Source organism: Sparus aurata, chromosome 18, assembly GCF_900880675.1.
Source record: "Sparus aurata chromosome 18, fSpaAur1.1, whole genome shotgun sequence".
In the NCBI taxonomy this organism is placed as follows: domain Eukaryota; kingdom Metazoa; phylum Chordata; class Actinopteri; order Spariformes; family Sparidae; genus Sparus; species Sparus aurata.
In genome coordinates this window covers 16,817,110-16,843,170 of record NC_044204.1, presented here as the reverse complement: position 1 = coordinate 16,843,170, position 26,061 = coordinate 16,817,110, and the positions used below count along the sequence as shown (strand labels likewise).

At 41.3% G+C, this 26,061-nt stretch overlaps 2 protein-coding genes across 5 annotated transcripts in view; both read right to left on the bottom strand.

Moving 5' to 3' along the window:
- The window catches only part of cnot7 (CCR4-NOT transcription complex, subunit 7), an 8,795-nt gene extending 3,704 nt beyond the window's left edge, over window positions 1-5,091 (bottom strand). For 2 of the 4 annotated variants that reach the window (XR_003981466.1, XM_030396661.1), the window contains exons 1-6: window positions 4,904-5,091; window positions 3,858-3,981; window positions 3,581-3,774; window positions 3,290-3,451; window positions 886-1,030; window positions 687-797 (exon numbers count right to left, since the gene is read on the bottom strand). Coding sequence is in view for 3 of the 4 variants with exons in the window: in XM_030396661.1 (XP_030252521.1) it covers window positions 687-797; window positions 886-1,030; window positions 3,290-3,451; window positions 3,581-3,774; window positions 3,858-3,974 (729 nt within the window). In the remaining variant the exon portion in view is untranslated. The other 2 variants (XM_030396663.1, XM_030396662.1) reach the window with 2 other exon arrangements.
- A 1,593-nt stretch (window positions 5,092-6,684) lies between these two features.
- Window positions 6,685-20,306, bottom strand: mtmr7a (myotubularin related protein 7a). The gene is made up of 14 exons (XM_030397125.1): window positions 20,073-20,306; window positions 19,667-19,789; window positions 18,759-18,921; window positions 16,570-16,727; window positions 16,346-16,474; window positions 15,514-15,648; window positions 15,153-15,285; window positions 13,017-13,126; window positions 11,451-11,576; window positions 11,026-11,075; window positions 10,743-10,943; window positions 10,382-10,516; window positions 8,776-8,902; window positions 6,685-8,657 (listed from the first exon to the last, which is right to left on the bottom strand). Exons 1-14 carry the CDS (start codon window positions 20,094-20,096, stop codon window positions 8,319-8,321), a joined length of 1,953 nt encoding a protein of 650 aa, XP_030252985.1. The 5' UTR covers window positions 20,097-20,306; the 3' UTR covers window positions 6,685-8,318.
- Window positions 20,307-26,061: the final 5,755 nt, after the last annotated feature.

Sequence of the window (26,061 nt, the reverse complement as noted above, 5' to 3'; positions counted from 1 at the left end):
TTGTGACTTTAACGTGAATGTGACCAGGGTGATGACACAGTGCAGTACTTGAGTATTTTTTCAAAACCTCAATTTTACTCATTTTACTCACTATTTAAGTATGCATTACACCATGTAATCTACTCGGTTATTTATAAAACCATGGTTAAGTAGTGATTACAATTTGAATTAATATCTAAACCTTTTATCTGCATGTTTGTAGCCAATAAGGCTATTTGACCAGAAACAAACAAGTAAAAAACCCTGACATACAGACAAAACAAAAACATCTCTGCATGAGGCGCAGGTTTGGAGAGGTGACCGTGACCACTGAGCTGAACAGAGCAGGAGTCGGGAGTAATTTAGATGGAAGATTAGGAGTAACAGAAACCCCATTGATTGGGCGCCTGCTGTTGATAATGCATTAAACATTAACGATTAAAGAGTGACTAATCCTCCAAGTAGTGTCTGAGAAGAATACTTCGTACTTTTACTTCAGCAGCTTTATTTGTAAATGAGTAATAGTTCAGATTTTGAGTACTCCTGCCACCACTGCCAGGATGCTTATTTCACACACCTGTTAGAACTACCATCAGATTAAGGGGTGCAGGTGTGAAAAGGGGTTTACGTAACACTTTGGCTCTGTGAGGTTTGAGTTTCCTCAGATTCCTACGACAGATCTCCTCTGTCTGACTTTTGGAGCCTACCTCTCTCATTTTGAAGAAAGCCATGCCTGTGAGTAAAGAGTCGGAGCCGGCCTGATGCTGTGGTCCGATCCTCTCCAGCTCAAGCTGCTCTGCTACTTCCTGCAGCCCGCCCTGAAAACAAAAACACTCTCAGTCACTGAAGATCCACAGAAAACAAGGTGCTCTGTTGTACTACCTGCTGGAATATTGATTTAAATACCTTTAGGTTTTTACAGCTCTTCATGAGGTACTTGACATCATAAATGACTGGAAAGTACAAGCGAAGAATCTCAAAGAAGTCCACCTCCTCCTCAGGCAGGTTAGCGTTGGACAGAATCTTGATCAGGTATCCAAAGTCATAGCCACTACGACACAAACACACACACACACGCACAGTGTTTAACCTTGTTTTTAACAAACACACAGTAGGAGGCTTCACAAGACTTTCACTCCCAATCTGCCACGACAAGAGATAATTAAGGACAGGATGACTGGATTGTACACCTGTACCTGCTTGTCACTGTGTCATCTCTACAAGAATACTACCCATCCAAGGACAAGAAACTACGCAGAGCCATTATCACAGAGAAGAACTTGTCACTCAGAATGTGGATATTCACAATAAGCCTCTTACTAATCAATTGTCACTAGGAACTGAAAAAAGATGCAACATGAAGATGCTAAGCAGAAGAGTTTAGAAAAAATATTGGTTACAAGTTGCTTAGTAACAGATCATAATAAACAACAAGTCTTAATTTTACTTTAGTTTTAACATGTTTGTAGGACACCGATCATAGTTTGGCGTAACGTCTAACCTCTCACTTAAAGAGGAATAAACGTGAAAAAAATACAATGATTTATAACATCCAAACATTTTTAATGTATCTCCTGACAGGCCACTGAAAATATCATGATTAAACCTTCAAACACTGAAGGATGTCTGAGTGCATGCCTCTCAAACACAGTACACTCTAAAAATATGGAGGGTTTAGTTAAAAGATACTGTGCATTAAGTATATGTTAGAATTAACACAGTGTGTTCCTGATTAGTGCTTGTTTATTAACTAAAGAGCTTTTCACACTGCATATTGTTGGCCCTGCGATAACCTTTTCCCCTTTTCACATACATTATAAATCCAGAGTTAACCAAAGCCCACGGCTGTAGGATTAACACTAGCACTGTCAACTGGAGAACGCATGTTAACAACCTAGAATAAGGCATGACGCCTGTCTACTTTAGCCCTGTGCTTGGACGATTTTCAGGGGATAAACCCACAAACTCGAGACTAACCCCGCTCAGGAGCCGGCAAGCTCTAGGCTAAAGTCAGGGTTAGCCCACTTTGGAATGTGCCAGTGTGGAAGCTTTTTGAAGGCTGGGGCTGACAGCTCCCTTTGCACCATGTCCTAACTGCATGTGTCCGACACTGCATTGCATCGCACACTTGTTGTCCATGATGAATCAGTCATATGAATTCTGTTATGTCATGTAACAAACCACGTCCTAATCCGCTCTGCGCTGGAAATCAGATTGGACACTTTACTACTCAACTAAAAGACGGGTGAGTTTGCGATGACAACCTATCCTCTTACATTAGTGATTTTGAAAAACAAAACACACACTTCGACTGGAAATGACACAATATATTCAACAGCAAGATTTTCTTACCAGAAACATTCAGCTCCCTGGTGATCTCCCTTCAGCCAGCTGGCACCTTATTTATGTTTTTGTAGTAAAAAGAAACGGTATTATACTAAATATAACCCACATAGATTTATATAGAAGGACTAGATATCGAATGCAAAGATGGCACCTATTCAATCAAAAGAGAACTGCTCAGCCAGCGCATATGCCAAGAAAGTTTCTAGCTTCCGGGTTTACTTCCTGAATATGTGGCTCATAGAATAAGCGCTGTAGAGTTTCCACTGCTGGCCCTAGCTATGAGTTCCCGCTCCGCCACTGACTTTACATAGTGATGATGTCATGGTATCATGACATGTCATGATGTCAAAAGTTGCACAATAAGTCAGAGTTGACCTTGTTTGCAGTTCGATGGTTCCTGTCAACAATCTAACAGACGGTCTTTTTTATAATGATGCACTAAGGCGAATATGCTTTTTTTGAGCCAGAGGAGAATTTTTCACTACAATACCGCTAGTGGCCACTGGGAAAAAATGGTAGCAAGCTGAGTGACAATGTACAATCTATGTTACTTAAAATCTATGTTAACTCCTCATTTTCTACTTGTCATTGTCACATTTGAATGCTAGCAACAGTATGAAAATAAGACAGGGCGCTCAAAACAGCACGAATTGCAGCCAGGAGACTCAGATAGGAAACAACGACAACAATATTAAAATCTAATTTTGTTGCCGATACTCACTTGTGTTGCATAGAGTTAGGACACAGTGTTGGTAAGGGGCTTAAACTGCTCTAAGAATCATTTCAGCCCTGGGCTAAGTGCAGCATGAAAAGCCCTTTACATGCAAAGAGTGAAAAACTATGAGAGGTGAGGAGAGAATTTGTAATTTCTCTAAATGTTTTCAATGACAATAACTGTTGTTGCTATACAGCGGTCTTCAAAACTAACTGACTGCATACAAAAACAGCTACACTGGCGGAATACCTGTGAAAAGACAGCCACTTGACCCCATCACAGAGCACCACTCCCGATGTCATCAGCAGCTCGGCAAAGTACAGCGTCTCGATGCCTTCGTCTTCGTGCTTCTTGAACTGAATCCCTGAAGTGGTCAGGAGCTCAATGGAGTCCTGTGCATACATGTCTTCTCTGATAACAAACACATTTCATACTGTTATGAAAGACAATCAAGTAGGCGTTGTATGCAGTTGAAAAAGCGCTGAACTTTGTCCTCGAACAACTGAAAATATGTAAGAGAAAACACAAAAGTCATCTTACGTGAGGTTAAACTTGAAGTTGAATTGCCATGTTGATGTTCCTGGAGGGTATTCCCCTTGTTCGTTCATAAACGTGAGGCCCAGCTGGATTATCTTGAGCAAGTCCACATTACAGCGCAGTAACTGGTACTGATAGTCGGCATTGCTTCTGAACTCTCCTATCGGTCTGGCTACGACACCTGGAAACTCTGTGTCCTGTAAGAAGACAGAAAACTCATTATGCACAGCAGAAATCTGCTCGTATCGGACAGCTTCTGCCCTCTACGAGCACAACTCACCATAGCAATATAGTTGTATTTTCGGATGACATGTCGGATCCTCTTCAGCTCCTCCTCCAGGTTGTTGGCCCAAACCTCACATATTCTTTGGCTGTGATCCACAGTAGCTGCGGGCATAGTGCCACTTCACCATGCAAAGAGAAAAATGCAAACAAAGAATTATTTTCATCATAGTTCTATTATTTTTTTCAAAAGTGATGGAGCAGTTTGGTCTATAAAATGAAAAATGAGGGCTTCCCAAAGGCCAAGATGACATCCTCAAATGTCTTCTTCAAACCCAATATATTCCATTTAAAGTCATTCAGGAGTTACGACAGCATTTACACATGCAAGAAGCTGAAACCAGAGATTATTTACTTAAAGATGACATTAACTGATTAATCGATTATCAGTATTGTTGGCAATGTATTTAATAGTTGACAACCAATTGACTAATTGTTGCTCTACAATCTGCTGACTTGTGACAGCCCTTATGATAATAGGTGGAAGGACAAAGGCACACAACACATGATCTCAAGATACCAAAGGAGGGCTAACAAACCATTTGGCTACCTATACAGCATTACTGCAGGAAATACAACCTGCCCAGGCACAGATGTATAAATGTCAGTCTCAACATTTGGGACAGCTAATTCAGCCTCAGAGAATACTTCACGTTGACTGAGATGAACAAGTTGCATTGATACAAACAGACATGATAGCAGCAGCTGTCTACTGAAGACATGCAGGACGTGTTTTGTTTGTCTGTCTGTCTGCTGTTAACATTAGCTCGTCGCAGGCAGCTTCCAGCAGCACTTGGGGTTAGCTACGTTACCTGTAGCAGTTAGCAGGCTACAGGCAGCTAACAGGAGCAGGACAGTGGAGGCTCTCAGGTGGGAGGGCTGTGTACACTTTCAACACTCTTCTCGAGGTAGACAGTTCGTTCGACAGATGAACAGGAGTGTGGCAGACATATGACAGAGACATGTAGTAACTAGCAGTACACACACAGACACACTCGGCGCCACTTTGATACTGCAAAGCTCACAGTAGCCCCGTGAACTTACCGTTCCCCAAACCGGCCGGTGTGTGTTTTAAGTGTGTGCTATCGGGAAAATGTTAATTTGTTCTACGTTACTGCGCCGGGGGTGTTCCACTAACTTTTAAATAGTTTATATTCAGTAATGTTTCGATGTCAACCTACGGCTGCCATCATAGCTGAGGCTACAGCATGACGTCATCACGTACAGCAGGAACGTCACATGCGTATGTATGCATGTGCCGTGCGGCCCAACGTCCTGTGCGTTCAGAGCTGCTGCAGTGTACGTGCAGTTGTGTTCACTGACAGGGTGAGTGGGTTCATTTCAGTGTTGTGTTCAAACACAACTGAGGAAAAGAAATAAAAATCTGTAAAAAAGGTGCCTGTACACTTGAGTTAAGAGACATAAAGACAACATTTATTTATTTGTCTCATGATTCTTTTTATTTTACTGATATTTTTTCACAATTTAACTTTTAATCTTATTTGATTGTTTTGTACAATATTTATTACCCCCTGTAATGTCATAATTTTCTGCAATAATTATGACCTATTATCATGATTTTCAACCTTATAATTTAGATTTTTTAACACAATTATGACTTTTTAATCTCACAATTTAATTTATGTAATGATTATGACTTTTGATATTAATTTTGACCTTTTATCGTATAGTTTTGACTTTATTACTCACTATGGAATAAAAAATCGAAGTGAAATGGGCCTCCATTAATTTATTACATGCATATTTTAGTACATATGAGTATCATTATGTTTTATTTCTGTTTTTTATGTAGGCAAACTGGTTAAATACTAAAACATAAAACACAACTATAATGGCTAACAAATTTAAGGATGGACAAAAATACACATTGTTGATCTTCAGAGTAAAATTCTCTTTGCTTGCAGATAATAAATGAAAGTAAACAGCTGGATGAGCCACGGCCCACGGAGCAGCACTACTGGTGCGGACAAGGCTTCAGGGTCAGGCTCATGGCCAGTACGGCTGGACAGATGTTCTTAATGACAGGGAATGATGTTGAACACTACATTGAAGGACAGTATGTGCTACCATTGAATTAACCTAATATCGGCATAAAATCTGGTGCATGCTCACTAATAACAGTCAACATGACATGTATTATTGTTTGTGCGTCAAGCTGATAATGTAAACACATTTGTTCAGACATAAATCATTTGATAAATTTGCACCTCTCTTGCATTAAGGCTTCTATATTCTGGAATGAACAGGAATGAACACAGTCCTGCTGTTCCAAGTAAATGAACTGATGTGTTTGCCATTCTCAAAACTCAGCCTTTGCATATCATCAGCTGAATGAATTTAATTCAGTTGAATTGAATATACAAAGTCTGAGGATGCTTATTGTAAACATAGTATACAAAGGCAGGATAAACATTTTTTTAAGCTTAGTTTACTCAAATTACTAAAACACAATTTCTCACCTTTGCGGCAGCATGCAGATAATTTGGGCTTTATCCGTACGGGGATTAAGATTTTAGGAAATGTCTGCTTAGACCTCAATATGAAGAGCAGTGAAAAATTACATCTAAAAAAATTCAACAGTGACCTATTTTTACTATCAGTGTTCCAGTTACTTGGGAGAATCCACAGCTCACACTGTCAACATTTTTTTTGCTGGAACTTATTTTTCTACTGACAAGTAATCTCTGTGAAAACTCCCCAGTGTGTTCTGAATATTCTCCACAAATGTCAGACCTTGCACAAATGCATGTTAGAAAATGTGAAGCGGAACCGTTAAAAAGGCCAGGCATGCACACCACCAAGAATTATGATTGACAATAATGTTTTTATTTTTTCAAAAGAAAACATACACATGTTACACAAGTCAAATCAGTTTGGGAAATGTGGCTCTTATTCCACCTGAACAAATAAACCCAGCGACATAAAGATCTTTCTTTCATACTAGGTCAGAATGGACATTTTCAACCTGCAGCCACAAATAAAAACAACATGCATTAAAGCGACATTACAGTAGTCAAAAAAAATAGGTCAGAGTACAAAAATATCTTAACATGCTTTGCTCGATAATCTCTGCAATGTTCATTTGCAGTGTTGGAGTGCACTTACTGTGTACTACACAATTAAAGTCAGCAGTTTTAATGCTTATTTTACAGTCGAGATGGCACAAATACAGAAAAAGTCAGTCGTTAGATCTCCTGCCCAAAGCAGCAGTACCTTTTGTTCACATGCTCCAGCCTGCTGATTCAGTAGTCATGATTTAACACCAGCAGACAGATGATTCCCTTTGTTAAGAATGGTGGTTTGCTCACAACGCATTTGCTTTTGAAACATTGTGTACAGAAATATAATAAGGACTACTTGTTAAGATTAATTTTTCAGACTTGTAGTGTAAATATCACTTACACTACATGTATCTAGTTGAAATACTCAGATATGGCCTCAAGGTGCCAATCAACCACAACTTAACACTAGTTATTGTAGTGCAACAACTCTAACACTCTGCTGAGGTCACTGTGGTGTGCTGAGCAAGTGACATTCATTCATAACATTTTCAAAATACGCTACATGGTTGGAACAAGATTATTGCCGCTCCTACAGATCAGACTTAAATCTTGAATCCAGACGGCCTACAAGTAGCGGCTACCATGATGTACGACAGCATTTAAATCAGATGTCAACAGAATATTACAAAATTTGTGGAAAAAGACTCCTAGAGATGCAAACACTGCTAAAAAGCTGAATAATTCTGAAATTCCAATTAGCAGCATGTGTGTGAGAGCCAGCATCTGTACATGTTTGTCAAATCCTTGTTGATTTCACTTGAGTCTTTTGTTTCTTTTGTCTTTTGCAGTTGTTCCATTTGTTGTTTGATCTGTTTAATTCTGGTTTAATTTGGCCCTTTATTCAGCGCACCTTAAATGGTGGTTTTGTGTCTTTGGAGCTCTCTCAACTCAAAGGTGTTCACAAATGCCTGATGAAGGATGGAGGAAGGAGGTGGAAGACCATAGTCAAAAGCAAGCTGTCCATAATTTTAACACTGATATTAGGCCTCAGTAGAATCTTGGTTAAAACATCTCTTTAATTTCCGTTACCCTGGAAGCCCTTTACCATTTTCCACTCTGTGTACAATCTTATTGGTTAATTCTGCTGTCGACAACATATGTGACAGTGAGCATTATATTAAGCTTTGCAGTTACTTTGAGAATCTTAATTTCTTTCACCAGCATAAATACAATATGGTCAGCTACAGTAAACTACTACTAACTAGTATGAACGTGGCAACAGGCAGAGTCCACCACACCACATGCAAACAAAATCGCAAGTCACTTGTGTAACCCAAATAAGACTTTTTGCTGGAGTGAGCCTACAGCCGGGGTACTTAATCAATGTGAAGGTTGTTCAGCTGCTTCATGGACCTTCCACCAAATGCTACATTCTCTCAGGCAGCTGAGTAGGCAGCCTCATCGGAGTCTGGATCCCTGGTGCTGTCCTCGCTGAGGGGTGAGCGACAGCTCAAATCTGCAATCCCCGACTCCTGGTCGCTGCCGTTGGAGAGGTTGGTCTCAGGTGTCTGGTTCAAGTCCTGGAGTATCAGGCTGCTGTCTGGCACTTTGGGCTGACATGGGCTGCTGGTGATGAAGCCTCCAGTATAGTCCTGAGGAGTGTTGGCCAGACCGAGGTCGGTACCAAGAGCCCACGCTGTGGGGCTCTTATCAAAAGTGGTTGTTGTCTTGGTCTCGCTCTTCCACCCCTGCTCCTGCTCCAGCTCTGCAATTTTCTATTGATAACATAAGACATGGAGACTACATTCATCTTCTATAATTAGGAAAATAATTGCCAAAAAAGTTTTCTTCTCATGACATGACAAATGACAAGCAGGATAAATTCTGTCCTACCTGTTTGTGTGAAGCCAGCTGCTCCTCCAGCTGCTGTGTCTCCTCCTGGATGGCACTCAGATAATCCTCCACAGACTGACGAGGATGCATCCCGCGGTCAAAACGGTTATACAGCCCTCTCCAAAACCTATACAAAGCAAGATTTTTTTAAATCTGAAAGGAACATATGTTTTACTATTACTCCTTTCTTTGTTTCATTTAACGTTTATATAAACAGAAATGTTAAGAACTTTACATACATAGGAAAAACACTTGTATGCTTAGATTTAAAAGGTCCCATATTATACTGTTTTTCATCAATTTCACACAGCTCTCAGAGGTCCAACAACACTGTATTTGAAATGTATTGCCCCAAACCCCTCCGTGGTCCTGAATACTACTCCTGAGAGCAGGCTGTTTCTGTGCCTGCACATTTAAATGCTAATGAGCTCCGTCTGTCAACGCCTGCCTTGCCCGCTAGTCACTCTCAGGGAGATGATGCCGCTTGCGCTAGCGCTAGCATGCACTATGGTGGATGTATCGCTATGGCTCGACGAGATGCTGTCGTTCAACCATACCAGTTTGACCCGGAATCTGACCCAGAAGGAGAGGCTCCTGAAGAAGTACAGACTCTGCGGCTGCAGCAGGACATTTCAGAATGGTTAGTGTGTCTGAATAATGTTAGTTTGTTCGTATGTGTTGTTACAGTTACTACCATGTAGCTAATGGCTAACAGCTAGCGAAAGCTGTGTTTGTCTCCAACACAGTCTCCAAACTCTTGGAAAATGTTAGCATCGTCTCTGTCTCCAGTCTGCACATGTTTCCAGACTTTTTACTGTGACAACCAAGCTCCATCGTAATATTATTAACATCAAACTCGCTTCAAACGCCATTGCATAGCGGACTGAAGTGGAGCTAACTAGTTAGTCCAGCTGACTTCACCATACTCATAGGCAACTCTAAATACTATCAAACCGCGACAACACTTACCTGTGGCTCGGGTGCAGTTGCTGGGTCCGGTATGGGTGGGACTGATCCTTTTACGAAGGTCAGTGTCGAGGCAAAGCCAGCTTTGTACTGATCCTCGTTACTGAAGCAGTCCGATGTGTAGTGGTTAGCACACACATACAAGCTAACACGAACTGCAGCCGGCACGTTGTCATTAAAAATGAAACGCAACCACTGTCTCTTCTGTTGTTCTGTACCTGAGACAGAATATAGGCACTGATGTTGATTTATACAACCAACAACAGAGCAATTTGCGTGTCTAGCTCTGAGAGATGCCATTGCGAAACACTGTTATCTTACCACTGGATACACAGAACTTCGCCTCGGGGATGAACGCCCCCCTCTTTGATATCTCCTATCATTGCGCAGAGGAGGCCGGCCGATGAAAATCTCTCCTGTCATTACGTAACGAAAGGAGCCGAATCTGAACAGCCTGTAGGAGCGCCGTTTTACCATTGGGTGGGCTGCAGAGACCATCCAGGAATCGTTTGCTTTTCTCATTCTGGGAGTTGGTAGACTCAGGGAGGACTAGCTTATATAAAGAACAGAGAAAATGTGTTTTTAATAATATGGGACCTTTAAAACAGGTTTTATGTTGTTAGAGTTTGTGAGAGCCTACTTAAAGCAGTAGGGGGCGGTAGAGGGCCTGAGGAGGCCCTGTGCCTGGCTGTGGTCTGGTCGGTACAGAGGGTTCATGTAGTCTGCCTGGTTGGTCCAAAGATAACTCCACAAAGAGTGAGACCTCTCACGCAGTCTGTATGAGTGTCAGGAAAAAAGAAAGCAAGAGATAACATAAAACTTTATCAATGGGCATCTGAAGAAAGACAGTAGCTTAGTTGATTTTTTAGGGGTTTCTTTGTAGCAAGAGTTGTCTACATTTGCATGAGCCTGGTGATGTATTGCTGGCTGTAGTAAATCTTCTCTCAGAGCAGTGTCTCTGTGTTGTGAAAAGGAAAAGAAACTGCAGGTGTAAATCTCACCCCAGCTCTATCCTCTCCCGCTGGTTGTTGCCAATGAAGTTGCCATACTGACAGGAGTAGATGTGGCTGTGAATGGTGATGAGGAACCTCTCGTTGAACTCAAAGGCACAGGGGTACTGCTCCATGAGCTGCCACACACACTCCAGGAACTGATCGATGATGGGAGATACCTCTTTAGGGTCTCCTACCTGGTGGTTGCATCTGAGGAGGAGGTGAGGACTTTTAGATCCAAACACAACAATTAAAAAATGGAACTTACAACAGTGATACCTTATAGCCAAACCTGTGAGAGAACTTATGTCCAAATGAGACCCAGTCTTTCTCAATGAGAACCTGAGAGCAAAAAAAAAAAAACATATGCTGAAAGACATGAAAGACATTGGGCCAGAGACTCTGAACATGCTGAATTTCAGTGTGAGCAGATTAAAGGTTCAGACATAGCACACAGTTAAACCCTGCAGAATGACTGAACCTCTTCACCCTCTGCGTGGGGTCACTCTCCTCTGACTTCAGGGGCAGTTCCAAAAATCAGGCTACTCTACTTTATTTTCCTCGGTGGCTCTTGGTGGAGTCACAACAAATCCTTATAATCACAGAGACAAGCCTCATGAATCCAGTAGGACTACTATCTTTCAGAATAAAACTGGATGTATAAATATGATGCAGAGTGTACCAGTGGTTTGTGACATGTAAAGGTTTGATACGTACCATTAGTCCTCTAAGGGTCCTGTAATAAGGATCCAGCAGCACAGAGGCCACCGAGCACACCTGGGCAGTGCGGTCCCAGCCATCTGAACAGTGAACCAGGACACTGACACCCTCCTCAGCAACAGCCTTAACACACACACACACACACACACAATTTTATTTTTTATTTTAACTGTTTAAAAAAAGGGACCAAAGAGGAAGACTACACGCAAGAAACCAAGGATTTAACAATATAAAAATACACTTTAAAAAAAATCTGCTCTTCAAATGTGCCAGAGGAAGGAAATGTTATTTAGACCGCAGGGAGACACACAATGGGCTTCTCTGTAAACAGAAATGTGTTTGTTTACAAGGAAACTCTAAAGGGCTCTTTTAAATGCTCAGATACAGCACTCCACTTTAGATCTGGACCTGCAGTGCACACTGACTCAAAACATGCATGAATGAATAATGAAAAAAACAACTTAAACAAGAGGGCATCAGAACCTCAGTCTCCTGAAGCCTGAAGTTAACGCTGCTGATGTTCAAGGAAATGGACACATGTCCTACATTTGTGACATTATGTTTCTGTATGATTTCTGCCTCGTGTTGGAGTATATTATTAGTTAAATACAAAACAAAAATGTTTGCAGAGTGTCGTGTGGGAGGGCTGGGCAGAAGCAGGGTGGCAGAGTCGCTGCTCAGCTACTCTGAGATTGACAGATCTAGAGGAGAGCGTTAGGTGCAGAGCCAGAACTTCTGGAGGAGTAAACATCTAGTGTCACATTGCATTCTGCTCTGATCCAGTTTACGTTTACTGGCAGGAGGAGAGCTCGCACATTACTTCTGAAATTAAAAGCTGGATTTATGTTTCCTCCCATTTATCAACCTGACTGCATCATTGATCCACGGAGGTGAACTCCATTGTCAGGTGTTTATGTATTGTACTGTTGACTGGAGCTGATCATGATGGCAATGTTACAGAGAGGAGAGGGGAAAAGAAGAGAGAGAACCTTGTGTCTAGTCAGTGCTGACTTCATTGCAAGTTTGACCTGAATTAAAATAGAGAGACACACACCCTCAGTGAGTTACATTACTTGCTAGCTTATGGCTGATGTACAGTAAGATGTCCTTGCTGTTTAGGGTGAATAAACAAATTATCCCCCCGGCCGTCTTGCTTGAGTGATGCAAAGAAAACAATTTTCGTAGCTGGTGGTGAACACACGTTCAACAACCACCATTACAGAGGAAAATCTATCTGAAAATCCATCAGACACAGATAAGGTAATGTTTTAAAGTTAATTATATAACTCATTATAGAGGCTGTAGTTTGTGGTACTGACTAATTGTATTGTATATAGTGACAGGTGTTTATATTATTTTGTCTACCTTATTATATCCCTGGAGCTAGCCTACAAACTAATTGAAGGACAGATGAATCACACTTCATTACTTTTGGCTACGTGTACCACAGACAGACACACACAGAACACAACACAGACACAGAGAGAAAAACACCCCCATACACCTAAGCTAATATTGAGTGCAGTGGTGAGGCAGACAGCAGGGATTAACCTCCAGACTGACCTTTGCGATGAAGATGCCTGCATCCAAAACAGCTTTGATGTGCTTCAGCCAGCCTGAGCTCTCCAGACCTTCCAGGAAGTCAGACATGGAGGGGGAGCGCAGCTCGCACACTGCAACCACAACACAGCTGTCTCACTGACAGGAAGCATGGAGCATACCTGATCACTGCACTTTATTAAACCTTGAATTTACAGGGAATCTGGGCAAGACATGGGAAAATATGGGTCACACTCGTGTATTCTGTGTTTCCATGCAGAATTCTTATGTAAGGGTTCACTGGGACCAAATTAATGGTTTCAGTCACAATGGCAGCCTGTCCAACACTTTGATCCAGATTGAAATAGCTCCACAACTGGCATCAAATTTTGATCATTGCATCATATTCCCCAGAGGATGCATCCCCTGGCTTTTACTCTAGCGCCACCATCAGGTCAAAGGTTTGACATGTGAAATATCTCAACATCTTCTACATGGATTAGCACAAAACCTGATACCCAACTTCCTTGAGAACAACCATGAGGTTAATTTGTGGTTTTGAGTGAAATTACTTTACAGCTTCTTTAAGAAACATTATGCAACTTTTTTTGACCTTAACATAACAGCTTCAAAATCATATTGATAGTACAGTGTCTTAAGTGACTGGATGGTGTCTCTGTCTCTGCCAGTCTGTCCCTGTCACTTGTTTCTGCACTATGTAACTTCAGTGAGAGGGTAGGATCACTGTGTTACATACAAGTTTACTTCAACACATAACATTGTTATGACATAATGGGTTGTCTTTGTAGTTAGCACCTACATCTATCTAAGACTTTGACCAAATATCTATCCAAGACCTTGACCAAATATCTATCTAAGACTTTGATCAAATGTCTGCAAAACTAATGACACACTCATCAGCCTCAGCTCTACTGTGTGTTTAGTGTTTATTAGATGATGTTAACATGCTAACACACTAAGCTAAGGTGGTCAACATGGTAAACATTATTCCTGCTAAACATTAAAGTAATTGTGAACATGCTGAAGTTAGCATTTAGCTAACAGCTACAAGGTGTTAGTAACGTGTCAGAGAGCAGCTAGCATGGCTGTAGACTGTAGTCAAGTTATTGTGTGTTTTAAAATATGAATGTAAAACAAAATAATGTGCAAACACATTAACACAAGCAAGGCAGACAATTAAATACAGATCCATGTCTGTACTATAAGGCTTCCTGCATTATGTTTGTTTATCTTCTAAAACTGTATCTAAAATTTATTTTTCCATCTTCAGGGTTCAACATAAATATTTGTGAGTTCATTGCAAGGGCAGAGTGACATGAACTCATTTATCCTCAGCTGACATTTCATTTGCATGGGACTATTTATCACACTAATGTTCATAATTCAGATACATTTAGATACGTGTATGAAAAGATCTGCTCACTCCTTACTCCGCTGAAGTGTTGTTTGCTGACCTGTAACAGCACTCTGAGGCCACCGACGGGGGAGCGAGCAGGTGAGTGGGTTCATTCACCTTTTGTTTCACTTTGTAGAGCAGAATTCAGCTCAGAAGAAATGTTTGAGCTAATGCCACCAGGCGGAGGGTCTGCAAAGTCTTATTCAAATGTGCAATTGGGTAGAAAAGAGTCAGGCGCTGTCTCCAGCATTTAAAGACTTCCCTTGTGCTGCCAGGGGGCAAAGAGTTATCACAACGAAGAACAGCTATAACTTTTCAGACTTGAAATCACATCATTCTCACGCCCTCGGTCTCTCTTTGGGGGATAAGGTCCCGGATTGTCCACTCCGGGAAACCAAAATAGCTCAGAAATAAAATCCAGATGGATTCAAAGTCTTCCTAGGAGCACCCCTGCACAATACCCAGAAATTCTCCTGTGGGCTCATTTGAGGCCTGATTGCAGCACAGTCCGGTCTGCATGAGTGAATATGAAAGCCACAGGGGGACTGAGGGTCCCGCTCTGCGTTAGTAATGTGAAGAAGCAGCGGACTTTAAACAGAGGATGCCAGAAAATATATATTTTGTTCCACAAACACTGGTGTGGTGAAACATTTCTGACACAGTGATGAATGGACTGCTGTTTCTGCAGTAATTAAACATAAAAATCAGTGTGAGAAATCATTTGAGGCAGACATGATAATTACCTTCCAGCATTTTCTGTTGGCTGTTTCTCATAACGTGGATGTTCTCGATGCCGATGAACTGGAATTTGATGTTGGAGTAGTTGTCTTCATTCTCGTAGCCTTTTCCGGCAGCTCGGTTTGCGATTGCATTTAGCTACAAAGAAAGGAGCTTAATCATCAGAACATGCGTCTTGAAGAGCAAAAAAATGAAAAAAAAACGGCTGTTACACAATATTGATGACTGTACAGCAAGCACATAGTCAGGATGTTTTTCAAGGCCTTTGCTGTGAGCACATCCAGCTGCCAAAACCCACTATGAAAAATAAAGCCCACCTGAACATACAACATAGTACTGTACGAATTGTATGTCCTCAGGGCTCACCTTAGGCCTGGTGTCCACCACATACATGAAGTCGCTGCGGGGATTGGACCTCAAGATGGCCTCCAGCATCTGTTCATCCTCCAGGCAGCGGGCGCTGAAACCTGACAGGGGCTGGCTGCTGCGGCAGATGGCAGCCTGGGAGGAGGCAAGAGGCACTCAGGCTTCAGACAGGAATGTTTACTTGTCGATTTCAAGTGAATTACTGCTTTGGATGACTTTCAGAACAATGCAAAATGTGATATGTGAGAATCAGGGTGAATACAAACTCACAGAACTTTTTCTTCCCTTGCATGTTCAATTTCAATTAATCAACCGCACAATATCTTATTTGTGCATTTAGTAGCCACGGGGGAGCAGGCCTGAGACCGTTGTGTGACTCTCCCTTCTGACTCATGAACCCGAGCGGAGCCCCTTTGTACGATCTGAGCTCCACACACTGGACCCTCAACCCTGGGAAGCTGACCTCGCACGCATAAAGCACTCCCACCTGTCCAGTCGAGGATTAATAGAACGGATCATGAATGTTATTTCTCATTCAGATTTAGAAAATGGGAATGAATCATGCTTTGATTTCATGACAGACTGGACATCTCCTCATGGGACCTTCTTGTGCCTGTTTAGCTTGCACGGCTAATAATCTGAGCCGTACATGCTGTAGGTTCTCCTTCCATTTTCTGACGGAGTCTCAGTGAATCTCTGACACCGACTTATTTCATTCTGATTTCAGCTTTATGTCTCATCTCGTGAGAGACTCAGTGATTTGTTCTTTCAGAGTGATCATAGGAACACTTGGAAAACAAAGAGAAAATATGATATGCTTATGTCAACTTACATGATTTTCTTTGGAGTAGTACGACAGAGTGGGAAATCTGCCTCGGCTTCTGAACTTGGAGCTACCCACTATGACTGGAGGTGTGGCGGACTCGGGTACAAACAGGTCAGCAGGGTAGGTGTCACTCACCTTTGGAAAATGACATAACAAGAATAAGCTTAGAATAAGCCATGTCCATATTAGGTTAAAACAGTACAACTGGTCATTGATGTCGGCTCACTGACCTTGTAGTGTTGGTTGACAGTGGAGAGTTTCCACAGGGAGTTTGGAAGTCCCATTCTTCTGTAATCAGCCTTGAGGTCCAAGAAGTCCCATTCCTGTCGTCTCTCCTCATCATCAACGTTAGGATTAAAGGAGAAGCAATACAGCTCCTCGTAAGTCTCTGCAAGGCACATAGGTGGTGATGGATAAAAGGGTGATGCACAAAACCTCCAACCTTAAAAATCTCATATTTCATCATATCGAATAATCATAATTTACAGCCCTAATCAGAGGATTCAAATTTGTAATAAATCCTTTTTAAATATGATCCATTTTAAGGACTAAGTTTACCAAGTTTTAGTCAACAAAGATTGATACTCGCAGTAGGATGTTGTACACTAGTACAAAAATCCTACACAGATGGCTATAACCAGTGCTGCCGCCCTCACCACACTTGTTGCGTACGGCACAGGCGCACCAAAAATAGCCTTATGAAAAATCATCGTAGTCACAATAATTATAATGCCGATATTATTTCATTATAGAAATATCTGGCACCTTTTAGGCATGCATATCACAAAACGGGTCGAACAAGAGATATATTTAATTTCTCAACAAAGTAACGATGGTGCCCCCCAGCTAGCTGTTACTTTAGGTTAGATATTGAGCAGTAGTTTATGGTTTATTTTGACGTGACAGTGGTCAATACTTTCTCAGAAACAGTTAGCAGTCAGTGCACAAGTTAGCGTTACAATTCCTCTTGCTTCAGACCATTTATTACCGTAGCGTGCGGTTAATAGTCTTTAGCTAGGCATTAACAAAGTTTACCATAGTGTCATTTGAAAACGCATATTTTGGCATTTGCAATGCATAATAAACCCATGACCATCTTTATGATTGTCATTCAGTGGAGTTCAGCAGAATGTAGGCTACAGTCTCTCACATAAATTATTTGAGGTGTCGGATGTGCAGTGGGACAGAAAATGGCTCTTGATAATGTGAAGTCTGAACAACTCAGACTTTTACTGTAGCTGCTACAGCTAGCTTAGTTACAGCTGAATGTGACAGAAGCTACATGACAAAATGAACTGGCGTGTTGATTGCATGTATGTCAGGATGCAAGGGCATGGACAATATCTGCCGGTGAAAAAGAAAAACGTTTTCTAGTAGACAAAATGCTCTCGTAACCATATTTAAGTTGTATTCAATTAAATGGTAAAATAATGTTTAAGAATATTGCAACTCATTCTATTATGCTTTATATTAGATTAGATATATCAAATGGTTGATAAATAAGCAATAAAGGGGGAGAGCTCCTTAGCTGCAAGATTTCAGTTTCAACTGTTTATAATTTTTTACGGTATAAGATTCTTTATTTGAATATTTTGTCTGGTCGACGCTATAATGTGCCCAAGAGCAAATCAAATCGATATGCGAAGTCTTTTATTCCATCTGCCCTCAAACTCCTAAACACAGACCCCACTAATTTTAGAAGAATTTAACCTATTTATTTATTTACCCATTCATTTATTTATTTATTTATGACGTACCCATGTGCCTCTTAAATTGTTTTCTGACTGACTTAATGAATGATCGTATGTTTGATGTCTGGAAAAGCTTAAACTGAATTGCCCATTTGGGATAAATAAAGTGGTCTGAACTGAACTGAACTGAACTCTTTCTATACTGATCCTTTTTCTTCGTATTTCTAAATTAATGCAGGGTCAATGCTGAGATACGTACAAGGAGGAGCACATGGCCAAGAGGAAGATACAGACGACGAGCAACCATCTACAAGCAGTTCAGGCACACATCAACCAGACGGCCAGCAGGTCTGTAGACTCCGCAACAGTACCAAGCCCTGATCAACTGCCCTCAACCAGCAGTTTAGGGACAGATACAAAGCAGAGAACCACCACCTCTGAAAGCAGGTGTTACATTGTGATGCTGCTATTGTGTTATTGCTATTGAGTTATTTGTTTGGTAATAAACGTTTTTTTCTCTGGGTGGGGGGGGGGGGGCATAATAAAGGAATTATGCTGAGGGCCCCAAAATGGCTAGCAGCGGCACTGGCTATAACAGAAGCAAAAACCAATAGTGGACGGTAATATAGAACTTCTGATATAGTGGTTTGTTTCTCTGACTCTTATGTCACATTTGACCTGCAAACTACACCACAATGATCCTCTGTTGCCATGACAACACAGCATACCTGGCTGGGAGAGACGCTGCAGGGACAGGTGGACATCGTGACACTCTCTCTCTCGAGGTATGACAAAATGAAGAACCTGGAAGTTCTTGCAGTGAATGATGAGAGGACATCCTGAGGCTGAGGCGGCTTGTTTCTCCATACTGCACACCAAACTGTGAAGCACCTGGTATGAAAGATTAAAGTCAAATACAGACATTTTGTTTAATGACTTATATTGCAAATATTTTGTACAGCATGACGCCTGGATGCACACAGTGACTAATGAATGTATTGACTACTACAGCTGCAACACAGTGCACCTTGCACTATTGTACAGCAAAACAGTGTTGCAGCATTCTTCTTAACAGCTGAAGTAGATGGGGGCTAGTTTTAAAATGGAAATAACAACAGAAAAATAAACTCATCAAGCATAATCCAGGGCTCCTTGAAAAGACATTATTTATACCCTCAGGGAGCCTTCGAGCTTTTCACCCAGACAGGGTGTGCACTAATGCTTATTAGCTTGGCAACTACAGTGAAAATTTGTCAATATTAAAAGGTGCGTGAATGGTGTCCGTTCAAATAAATGTAGGATCTCAGGGCTTCCGGAGACTTGGATGGCAGTGGACAAGCTCTATGGTGCAATTTTGTGTGTTTTTACAGCTGTTTTTTCACCTTTTTAAACAAGTCCCCATCTACTTCAGCTGTTGAGGAGAATGCTGCAACTCTGTTCTTGTGAATCATTTCTGGAAATGTGTTGTGGACCATGGAAGTTCACACGACTCTCCATCAGCATGAGGGTGAGCAGATAATGAGTGAATAATGATTTTTTTGGTTGAACTTATCCTGTAAAGCCTTTTGACCAGACTATTTCCTAAACATTTCCCTGTACTTTAACCTTTGGCCTGACTGAGGTCTCTGATGTTTACCCATGTTTCACTGCGCACTCCAGCCTCGTTCTCCACGAAGATGGTGTGTGTGGCTGTCAAGTAGAGGGTGCCCACCCTGCTTCTTCTGGGGGACACTCTGTCGAGCAGCCTGACACTCTCCACCTGGAGGAGGAAGAACATTAAACAGCCTCATCCTCAGCTCGTGTCCAGCTCCTCACGCAGCAGCTGTGCTCAGGTGTTAGCTGCACCGACACACAAACACACCCTGTCTGATCGCAGCCCGGCCGCCTACGTGGCCGACTCGGCACACGCCCTTAAACCAACCCCGTATGTTTGTTTAATTGTCTTCTATTTAAAGTACAGTTCATGGCGGCTCGTTTTGAGGTGACACAGGAGGCTCAGTGCGGAAATTGTGGCTGAATCAATCAATCAGAGCCGCGGTTACCTTTGGTAGTCGGATGTGCTCCATCAGCAGCTGAGAGACGAGCCGCAGCTTCCTGTGGGTACTGAACCTGTCACTACACAGCTACCAACAGTCCAACATTTGATCAATAAATCACAAGAGGCTGTATGTTAGCTTAGATGGTTATCGTCAGTCGCGCGCAGGTAGACCCGGCCATAACATTGCTGTTTGCTGTCTTCACATGAGCGGCTCCGCCAGGTCCTAAAGCCCGCCCACGTACAGCCGTGGCCTGTATGTATGGCATCTCAGGCTGCTGCTCACTGAACCCTCATACACAGCCAAGAGTAATGACAGTCAAGACATGTATTTACCTAGAGTCATTTAAAATCTTCACTCATTAGACATTTTGGTTAATAGTATGCTCCTACGTAGTCTCCTAAAACAAACTCTCAAGACTTCTACTGAGCACAGATCATCTGAATGAGAGTGAAAAATGACTACAAATTGTATTTAATGCGCATTTCACAAACAAAAACTGTATGAAGTAAAACCTGATGGAGAGGTGAAAAGTGATTCTTTATTTTGTGTGCCACCATACTGCTGTGATGTGTTAATGTGGGGAATTGGGCATTTTCTGACGATGACTGTCAATCCCAGAGACAGTTATGTACGGCAGGCAAACAAAACGAGATTCACAAATTAGACACAGCTTGTCTTAAAGACTCTGCACAGTGACACAGATGTTTTCATTTAGTCTGGCTAATTACACCTGCTGAGGTCCGTGCTGGGTGAACCTTTACTGGGAATTGAGCAACTCACACTAAAAATGTTCTGATTAAAAATGATTAAGGTGGAATTTCTACATTGAAATGCATAGCAAAGTTTAACAAGAGATTGGGAGAAGTGATCTAATCAGTAAAAACAAACACAAAAAGGCTCAACTGACCAAAGCAAAGTTAAAGGGTAACTCTACTAAAAGTAACTTGGGGAGTCCGACTGCATATGTGAAACAAGTAGTATAAAGCCTTTTGTGGCTCCAGAAGAAACTGCATGTAATCTTACAAACTGCCTCCAGTGACGTCACTCAGTGGCTAAGTTTGATTGTGTGTAATGTAGGCGGCAGTTTTTTAAAGGATGAAGAATGCGTGGAATAATAAAGGTGATATCTCTGGTTTTGCTGTATCAATTGGAATCATTTGTTTTGTTTAACTGTCCAACTGTGTCATAGGAGTGAAATGCTAAAAAAGTGGGCGTTTTTTCAAAACATGCCTATACATTACATACAACGTACCTTGGTCACTGAGTGACACAAAAGACTTACATGCTATTTCTTCACATAGTATTACAGTACAACCCATAACCCTTAACACACTTAAATGTGGAAAATGGGTTAAGTTACCCTTTAAAGCTGTTTAGCAGCTCTGGGCTGGTCTTTTCACTGCAGTCAAAAAATAGTTTCGTTACAATGATATTTTACAGCTCAGTATCAAACAAAAATAAAACAGTGAAAGGGTTAATTTTGAGATAGCATGTAGCATACCAACTTCACCAATTTGTGGAGCCAGCCCAGATGTGAACGGGTGTGTCACAAAGTGTGCAGGCAGACAGTTTAAAGGCAGAATTTATAGTGTTTCACTTCTGTCACTGAGCATAAAATATGCAGAGTTTGCTTAAGTGATTGTTGCACTGTTAAACAAGTGCAAACACAGATAAATCCCGTAAGATTTAAACAGCATTCATACACAGTTTGTCTGGACAACCACACTGAACTCTTCCTGTTTATCTAGTTCTTCTGACATCTTTTATAGTTTCAGGAGGTTATAACCACTTGTATTTTTATATTCAGCAGTGATTCAGTATTTTGCACATCAGTGAGCAGAGCAGCCATCTGTTGCAAGGCAGTAGACAGAAAAAAACAATAAAAGTGGTTAGTTAAACTAAGCAGAAGTGATTGACTTACTGACGCCTGGCAGCCCTGCTGCACGCCCTCTCCTGCTGCCCTGCGTTCATGCATGAGGAACCAAAAAAAGCTTGATTGTCCAATTCAGTTCTGGTAATATCACACGGATCAGATAACTCGCCACTGTTTAGATGAGCAATCATATCATGTGCATTTACTAATTGAATTTCTTCATGTTTGATGTCTGGGATGTTCAAGTGATGTCAAGATGTAACTGCCTCATATTAGGGGTCAAAAAAGATACGAGAGGTTCATGACACGGCAGAGGGAAGGTTTCAAAACCAAATATTTATTTGTGTGAAATCCCCCATGCATATCAGCCAGTTTTACGTGAAACCACATTTTATCCTTCTTAGTGTGGAATTCATTTTTGGACGTCAGTGTTTCCCATGGGATGAGAAGTAAAGTCAGTTTGAGGTCACAATTAAACCACACGCCAAAAATGCTTGGACATCACAGATCTTATTTAAAGGAATCTGTAACTGTTGCCAAATGTGTTGAAAGAAGAGACTGAATATAGCCTAACCAGTCTTACATTGTTCATGACCTGCATCCAAACCTGTGGCCAGTGTCACCCACAACACAAACCTTTGAGTGCTACTGTGCAAGGTTTGTACATTGACCTAGTTAGAGACAGGAAATCACTTTGAGCAAAGCAGGCAGAGGGAGTCTTCAGCAGGATGAATGCATCCATAGATAATACTTCATCCTCCTACCTAATAAAAAGAGTATTAAGTTAAACTAAGGATGGTAATGTCTTCAGGCCTCAGTCCCAAGACTGTTCTTAAAATGTAATATGAAGGGACTTTGGGACATTACATCAAATTAACATCTAACCCATGGTTAATAATGGCCTCCTAAGCAAATTTTTAACCTACTTTGTCTTTACATTTTTCCAATGAACTGCGTGGAAGATGTATTGATCCTATCCAGCCAACTCAATTGCCAGAATAGATGTTGGCAAAGTTTGTGCAAACTATGTTTATGTTGAAACTTAACATTTCTTTATGTTGCAAAGTTACGTTTCTTTAGGTTCGGGTTTAATTTTCATGATGTGGCAACTCTGTGCTTTTTGTCTGGTCAGGTTAAGGCACCAAAACACGCCTGGAATTTGTCCTGACATCTGGCTAAAAAATATTCAGTGGTTTGACTTTACAAATATTTAAACACCGCCTCCAACAGTGGTGTCTCAGTTGGCAGCCATCTCGCCTAGTTTTCACTTTTCCCATCATCCCCTCCTCATCCTTGTGACTTGAAAGCCAGCTAATACAGTTTTAATCAGAACATGACATGAAACGCATTAGAAGTAGTAACATTTTTATTCTTGTATCTGGCCTGAATCTGGTCTCTAGCTGTCTTGATTTTGCTCTGAGCTGTTGTCTGCCTTATCAGTAATTGTTCACTCAAACATTTTCTGGTGACACCAGTGTTAACTGGAGCGAGCAGTCCCGCTGTCCACAAGGCAAACACCACTCTATCTGTTGACCATACCCACATTTTCGAAGCTAGGTCACTCAGCCATTGGAGGGCAAATGCATTCAATTGGCTTCACAGAATTAGCGCATGTCAACAGTGAGACATGGTGAGCCAGTGATTCCTTTCCATCCTTGCCATGGTTACAGTGACTGCCTGCATGTGAAAAAAACTCATGGCTTGTTCCAGTAGCGAGTATGTTAGTGGTTCTGGAGGACATGCTGAGATTATTCCAACAAATGTGTAAAACTGAACTCTCTTCATATATTCACATTTTTAAGTGCTACAAAAAGCATATTAAAGCAGATATAGTGTAATTCATATGACAATAAATATCGAGCAACAAACAATTAATCAATCAGTTAATTAATTTTTCAAGCTATGTTAGTTTGAGAATCTGATTATTTGATTCACCAGTTTGAATGATCTCCTGTGTTTTGCTGCAACAACCTGTGAACTGTTTAAACCATTTTTAAGACAGGTCATATGATGCTAATTTTCAGGTTCATACTTTTATTTGTGGTCGTACACAACACTGTGGAACAGGTGTAGAGCCAGGGTCTTGTTATCAGAAGGTCGCTGTTTCGATTCCCCTGGTCTGCATGTCAAAGTGTCATTGGGCAAGATACTAAACCCCAAACTGCTCCTGATGCGCTGGTCTGCACCTTGGATGGCAGCCAACGCCATCAGTGTATGAATTACTGTAAGTTGCTTTGGACAAAAGTGTCTGCTAAATGTAAACACTCCGCTTTAGCTACAGAGTGAGACATGTTGCTCTGTTCAACCTTTATTGAGCGTTGCACATTACATTACTTAGCGGGCAGGAAGTATTCAGAGGCAGAGTAGGGCGGGTCATGCTGAGCAAGATAGTGCGATCCAAAATAACGCAGCTACAGCTGGTAACTATGGCTTTGATACAGCCATATATCTTCTATGATATATAAATATATATTTTCATATGTCACCTGTTACATAGTGATGCACATAAGTTACGGAAGTAAAGGCTTGACTCCCTACAAGCCATTTCAGGCAGTGCAGGATCTTTTTTACTGTTCGAGAGAGTAACTTCCTTTGGCGTGGACTTTTGGGCTTTTTCTCTTTGCAGACCTTTTAAATGCACAAATATATGGAGGACCATCGGTGTCACGGAAAATGCAATAAAACATTTAACTAATTGTACAATGAAAATTAATTAACTCATCCCTAACCCTGTTAAATGTTGTTTTTTTAAACCCCTTTTTTAATTTGAACTGTTTATTGATGGATTAATATTATTATTATCATATCATTTGTTAATTCTATTTATGATTTCTCTTTTAATTCTCTTTAAGCAAAAATGTCAAACATTTGCTGGTTCCAGCTTCTTAAATGTGAGTATTTGCTGTTTTTCTTTATGATGGTAAATGGGAGGGTCTTTTGTTGGACTGTTAGTTGGACAAAAGAAGAAGACGTAACTTTTGGCTCTAAGAAATTGTGACAAGGATTTTTTTTTTAAAATTTGATAATCTATTGACCTACTCAATTAATAGTGATGATACAAAATAATCAACAGATGATTCAGTAATGACAGTAGTTCTCAGATGTAGCCATGTTTTGTTCCTCATTGCACTACAACACTTAGTGTTAAACTACAAATGCTCAAAGACAGGACATTTAAAATAATTCTTCAAATGTTTCTCAGCTCAACTGGTTATTTGACATGAGCCATATTCTCAGGTCACTGCAGACTTTAAGCTGTATTTGTATCAAATCAGAATGTATTCAGGTCCATTCAGAAGCTAAAAAGTGTGTGTGTGTGTGTGTGTGTGTGTGTGTGTGTGTGTGTGTGTGTGTGTGTGTGTGTGTGTGTTTAAGACAAACAGCCAGCTAGAACAGTGGTGTATCCTGTCTGTCCACCACTAAGTAAAGCATTGGCTTTTCTCATCAGCATGCAGGTCAGATAATCAGGCCCTTCAGCCAGGGTTTGGTGGGCGATGGGCCATGATACTTGGCTGCTTGGCTGGGTGGACAAACTGAGAGAGAGCTGGCTGTTGTCATGCCACGGAGTCTCTGGTCTGTGGGTTGGACGGTGTTTCTTGCAGCCAGCAGCTGCCACCTTCCCACTGAGGTCTCAAGCTGGTTTGAGCTGGTCTTGGCACAAATTCCCTCCACTGACAACTCGACCTTAATTGTAATTCGTAGGTGGTGTTTGTTGAAAAAAATGTGACTTTCTTCCTCCAAGAGCTCAAACTTGAAGTTGCTGTGGAGATGCCAAGGTTATGGTGGTGTACTGCAGTGACCTGTGCTATTGATTTTGTAATGTTCATGGGTCCAATTGCTCAGGGAACATTGAGCAATACCTGTCTTCCATTAGGAGGACCCAAGCCCCCAGTACTGTAACTTGTCCACCCTTCATTGACCAATCAGCATCCATGCTTTTAGCAGCACTCCTGTGGGCTGCACTGGGTAAACACAAGTGTCTGCCTCAATGTTTGTCAACGTCAGTTGCCTAACCATTTATCAGTAGTCAGTAGGCATCTGGGCAGCTGGGATCTATTTGACCCGAGTGTGCATTAGAAATCACTAAATCTGCCACCAAGATCCGTTCTTTTCTCTTCT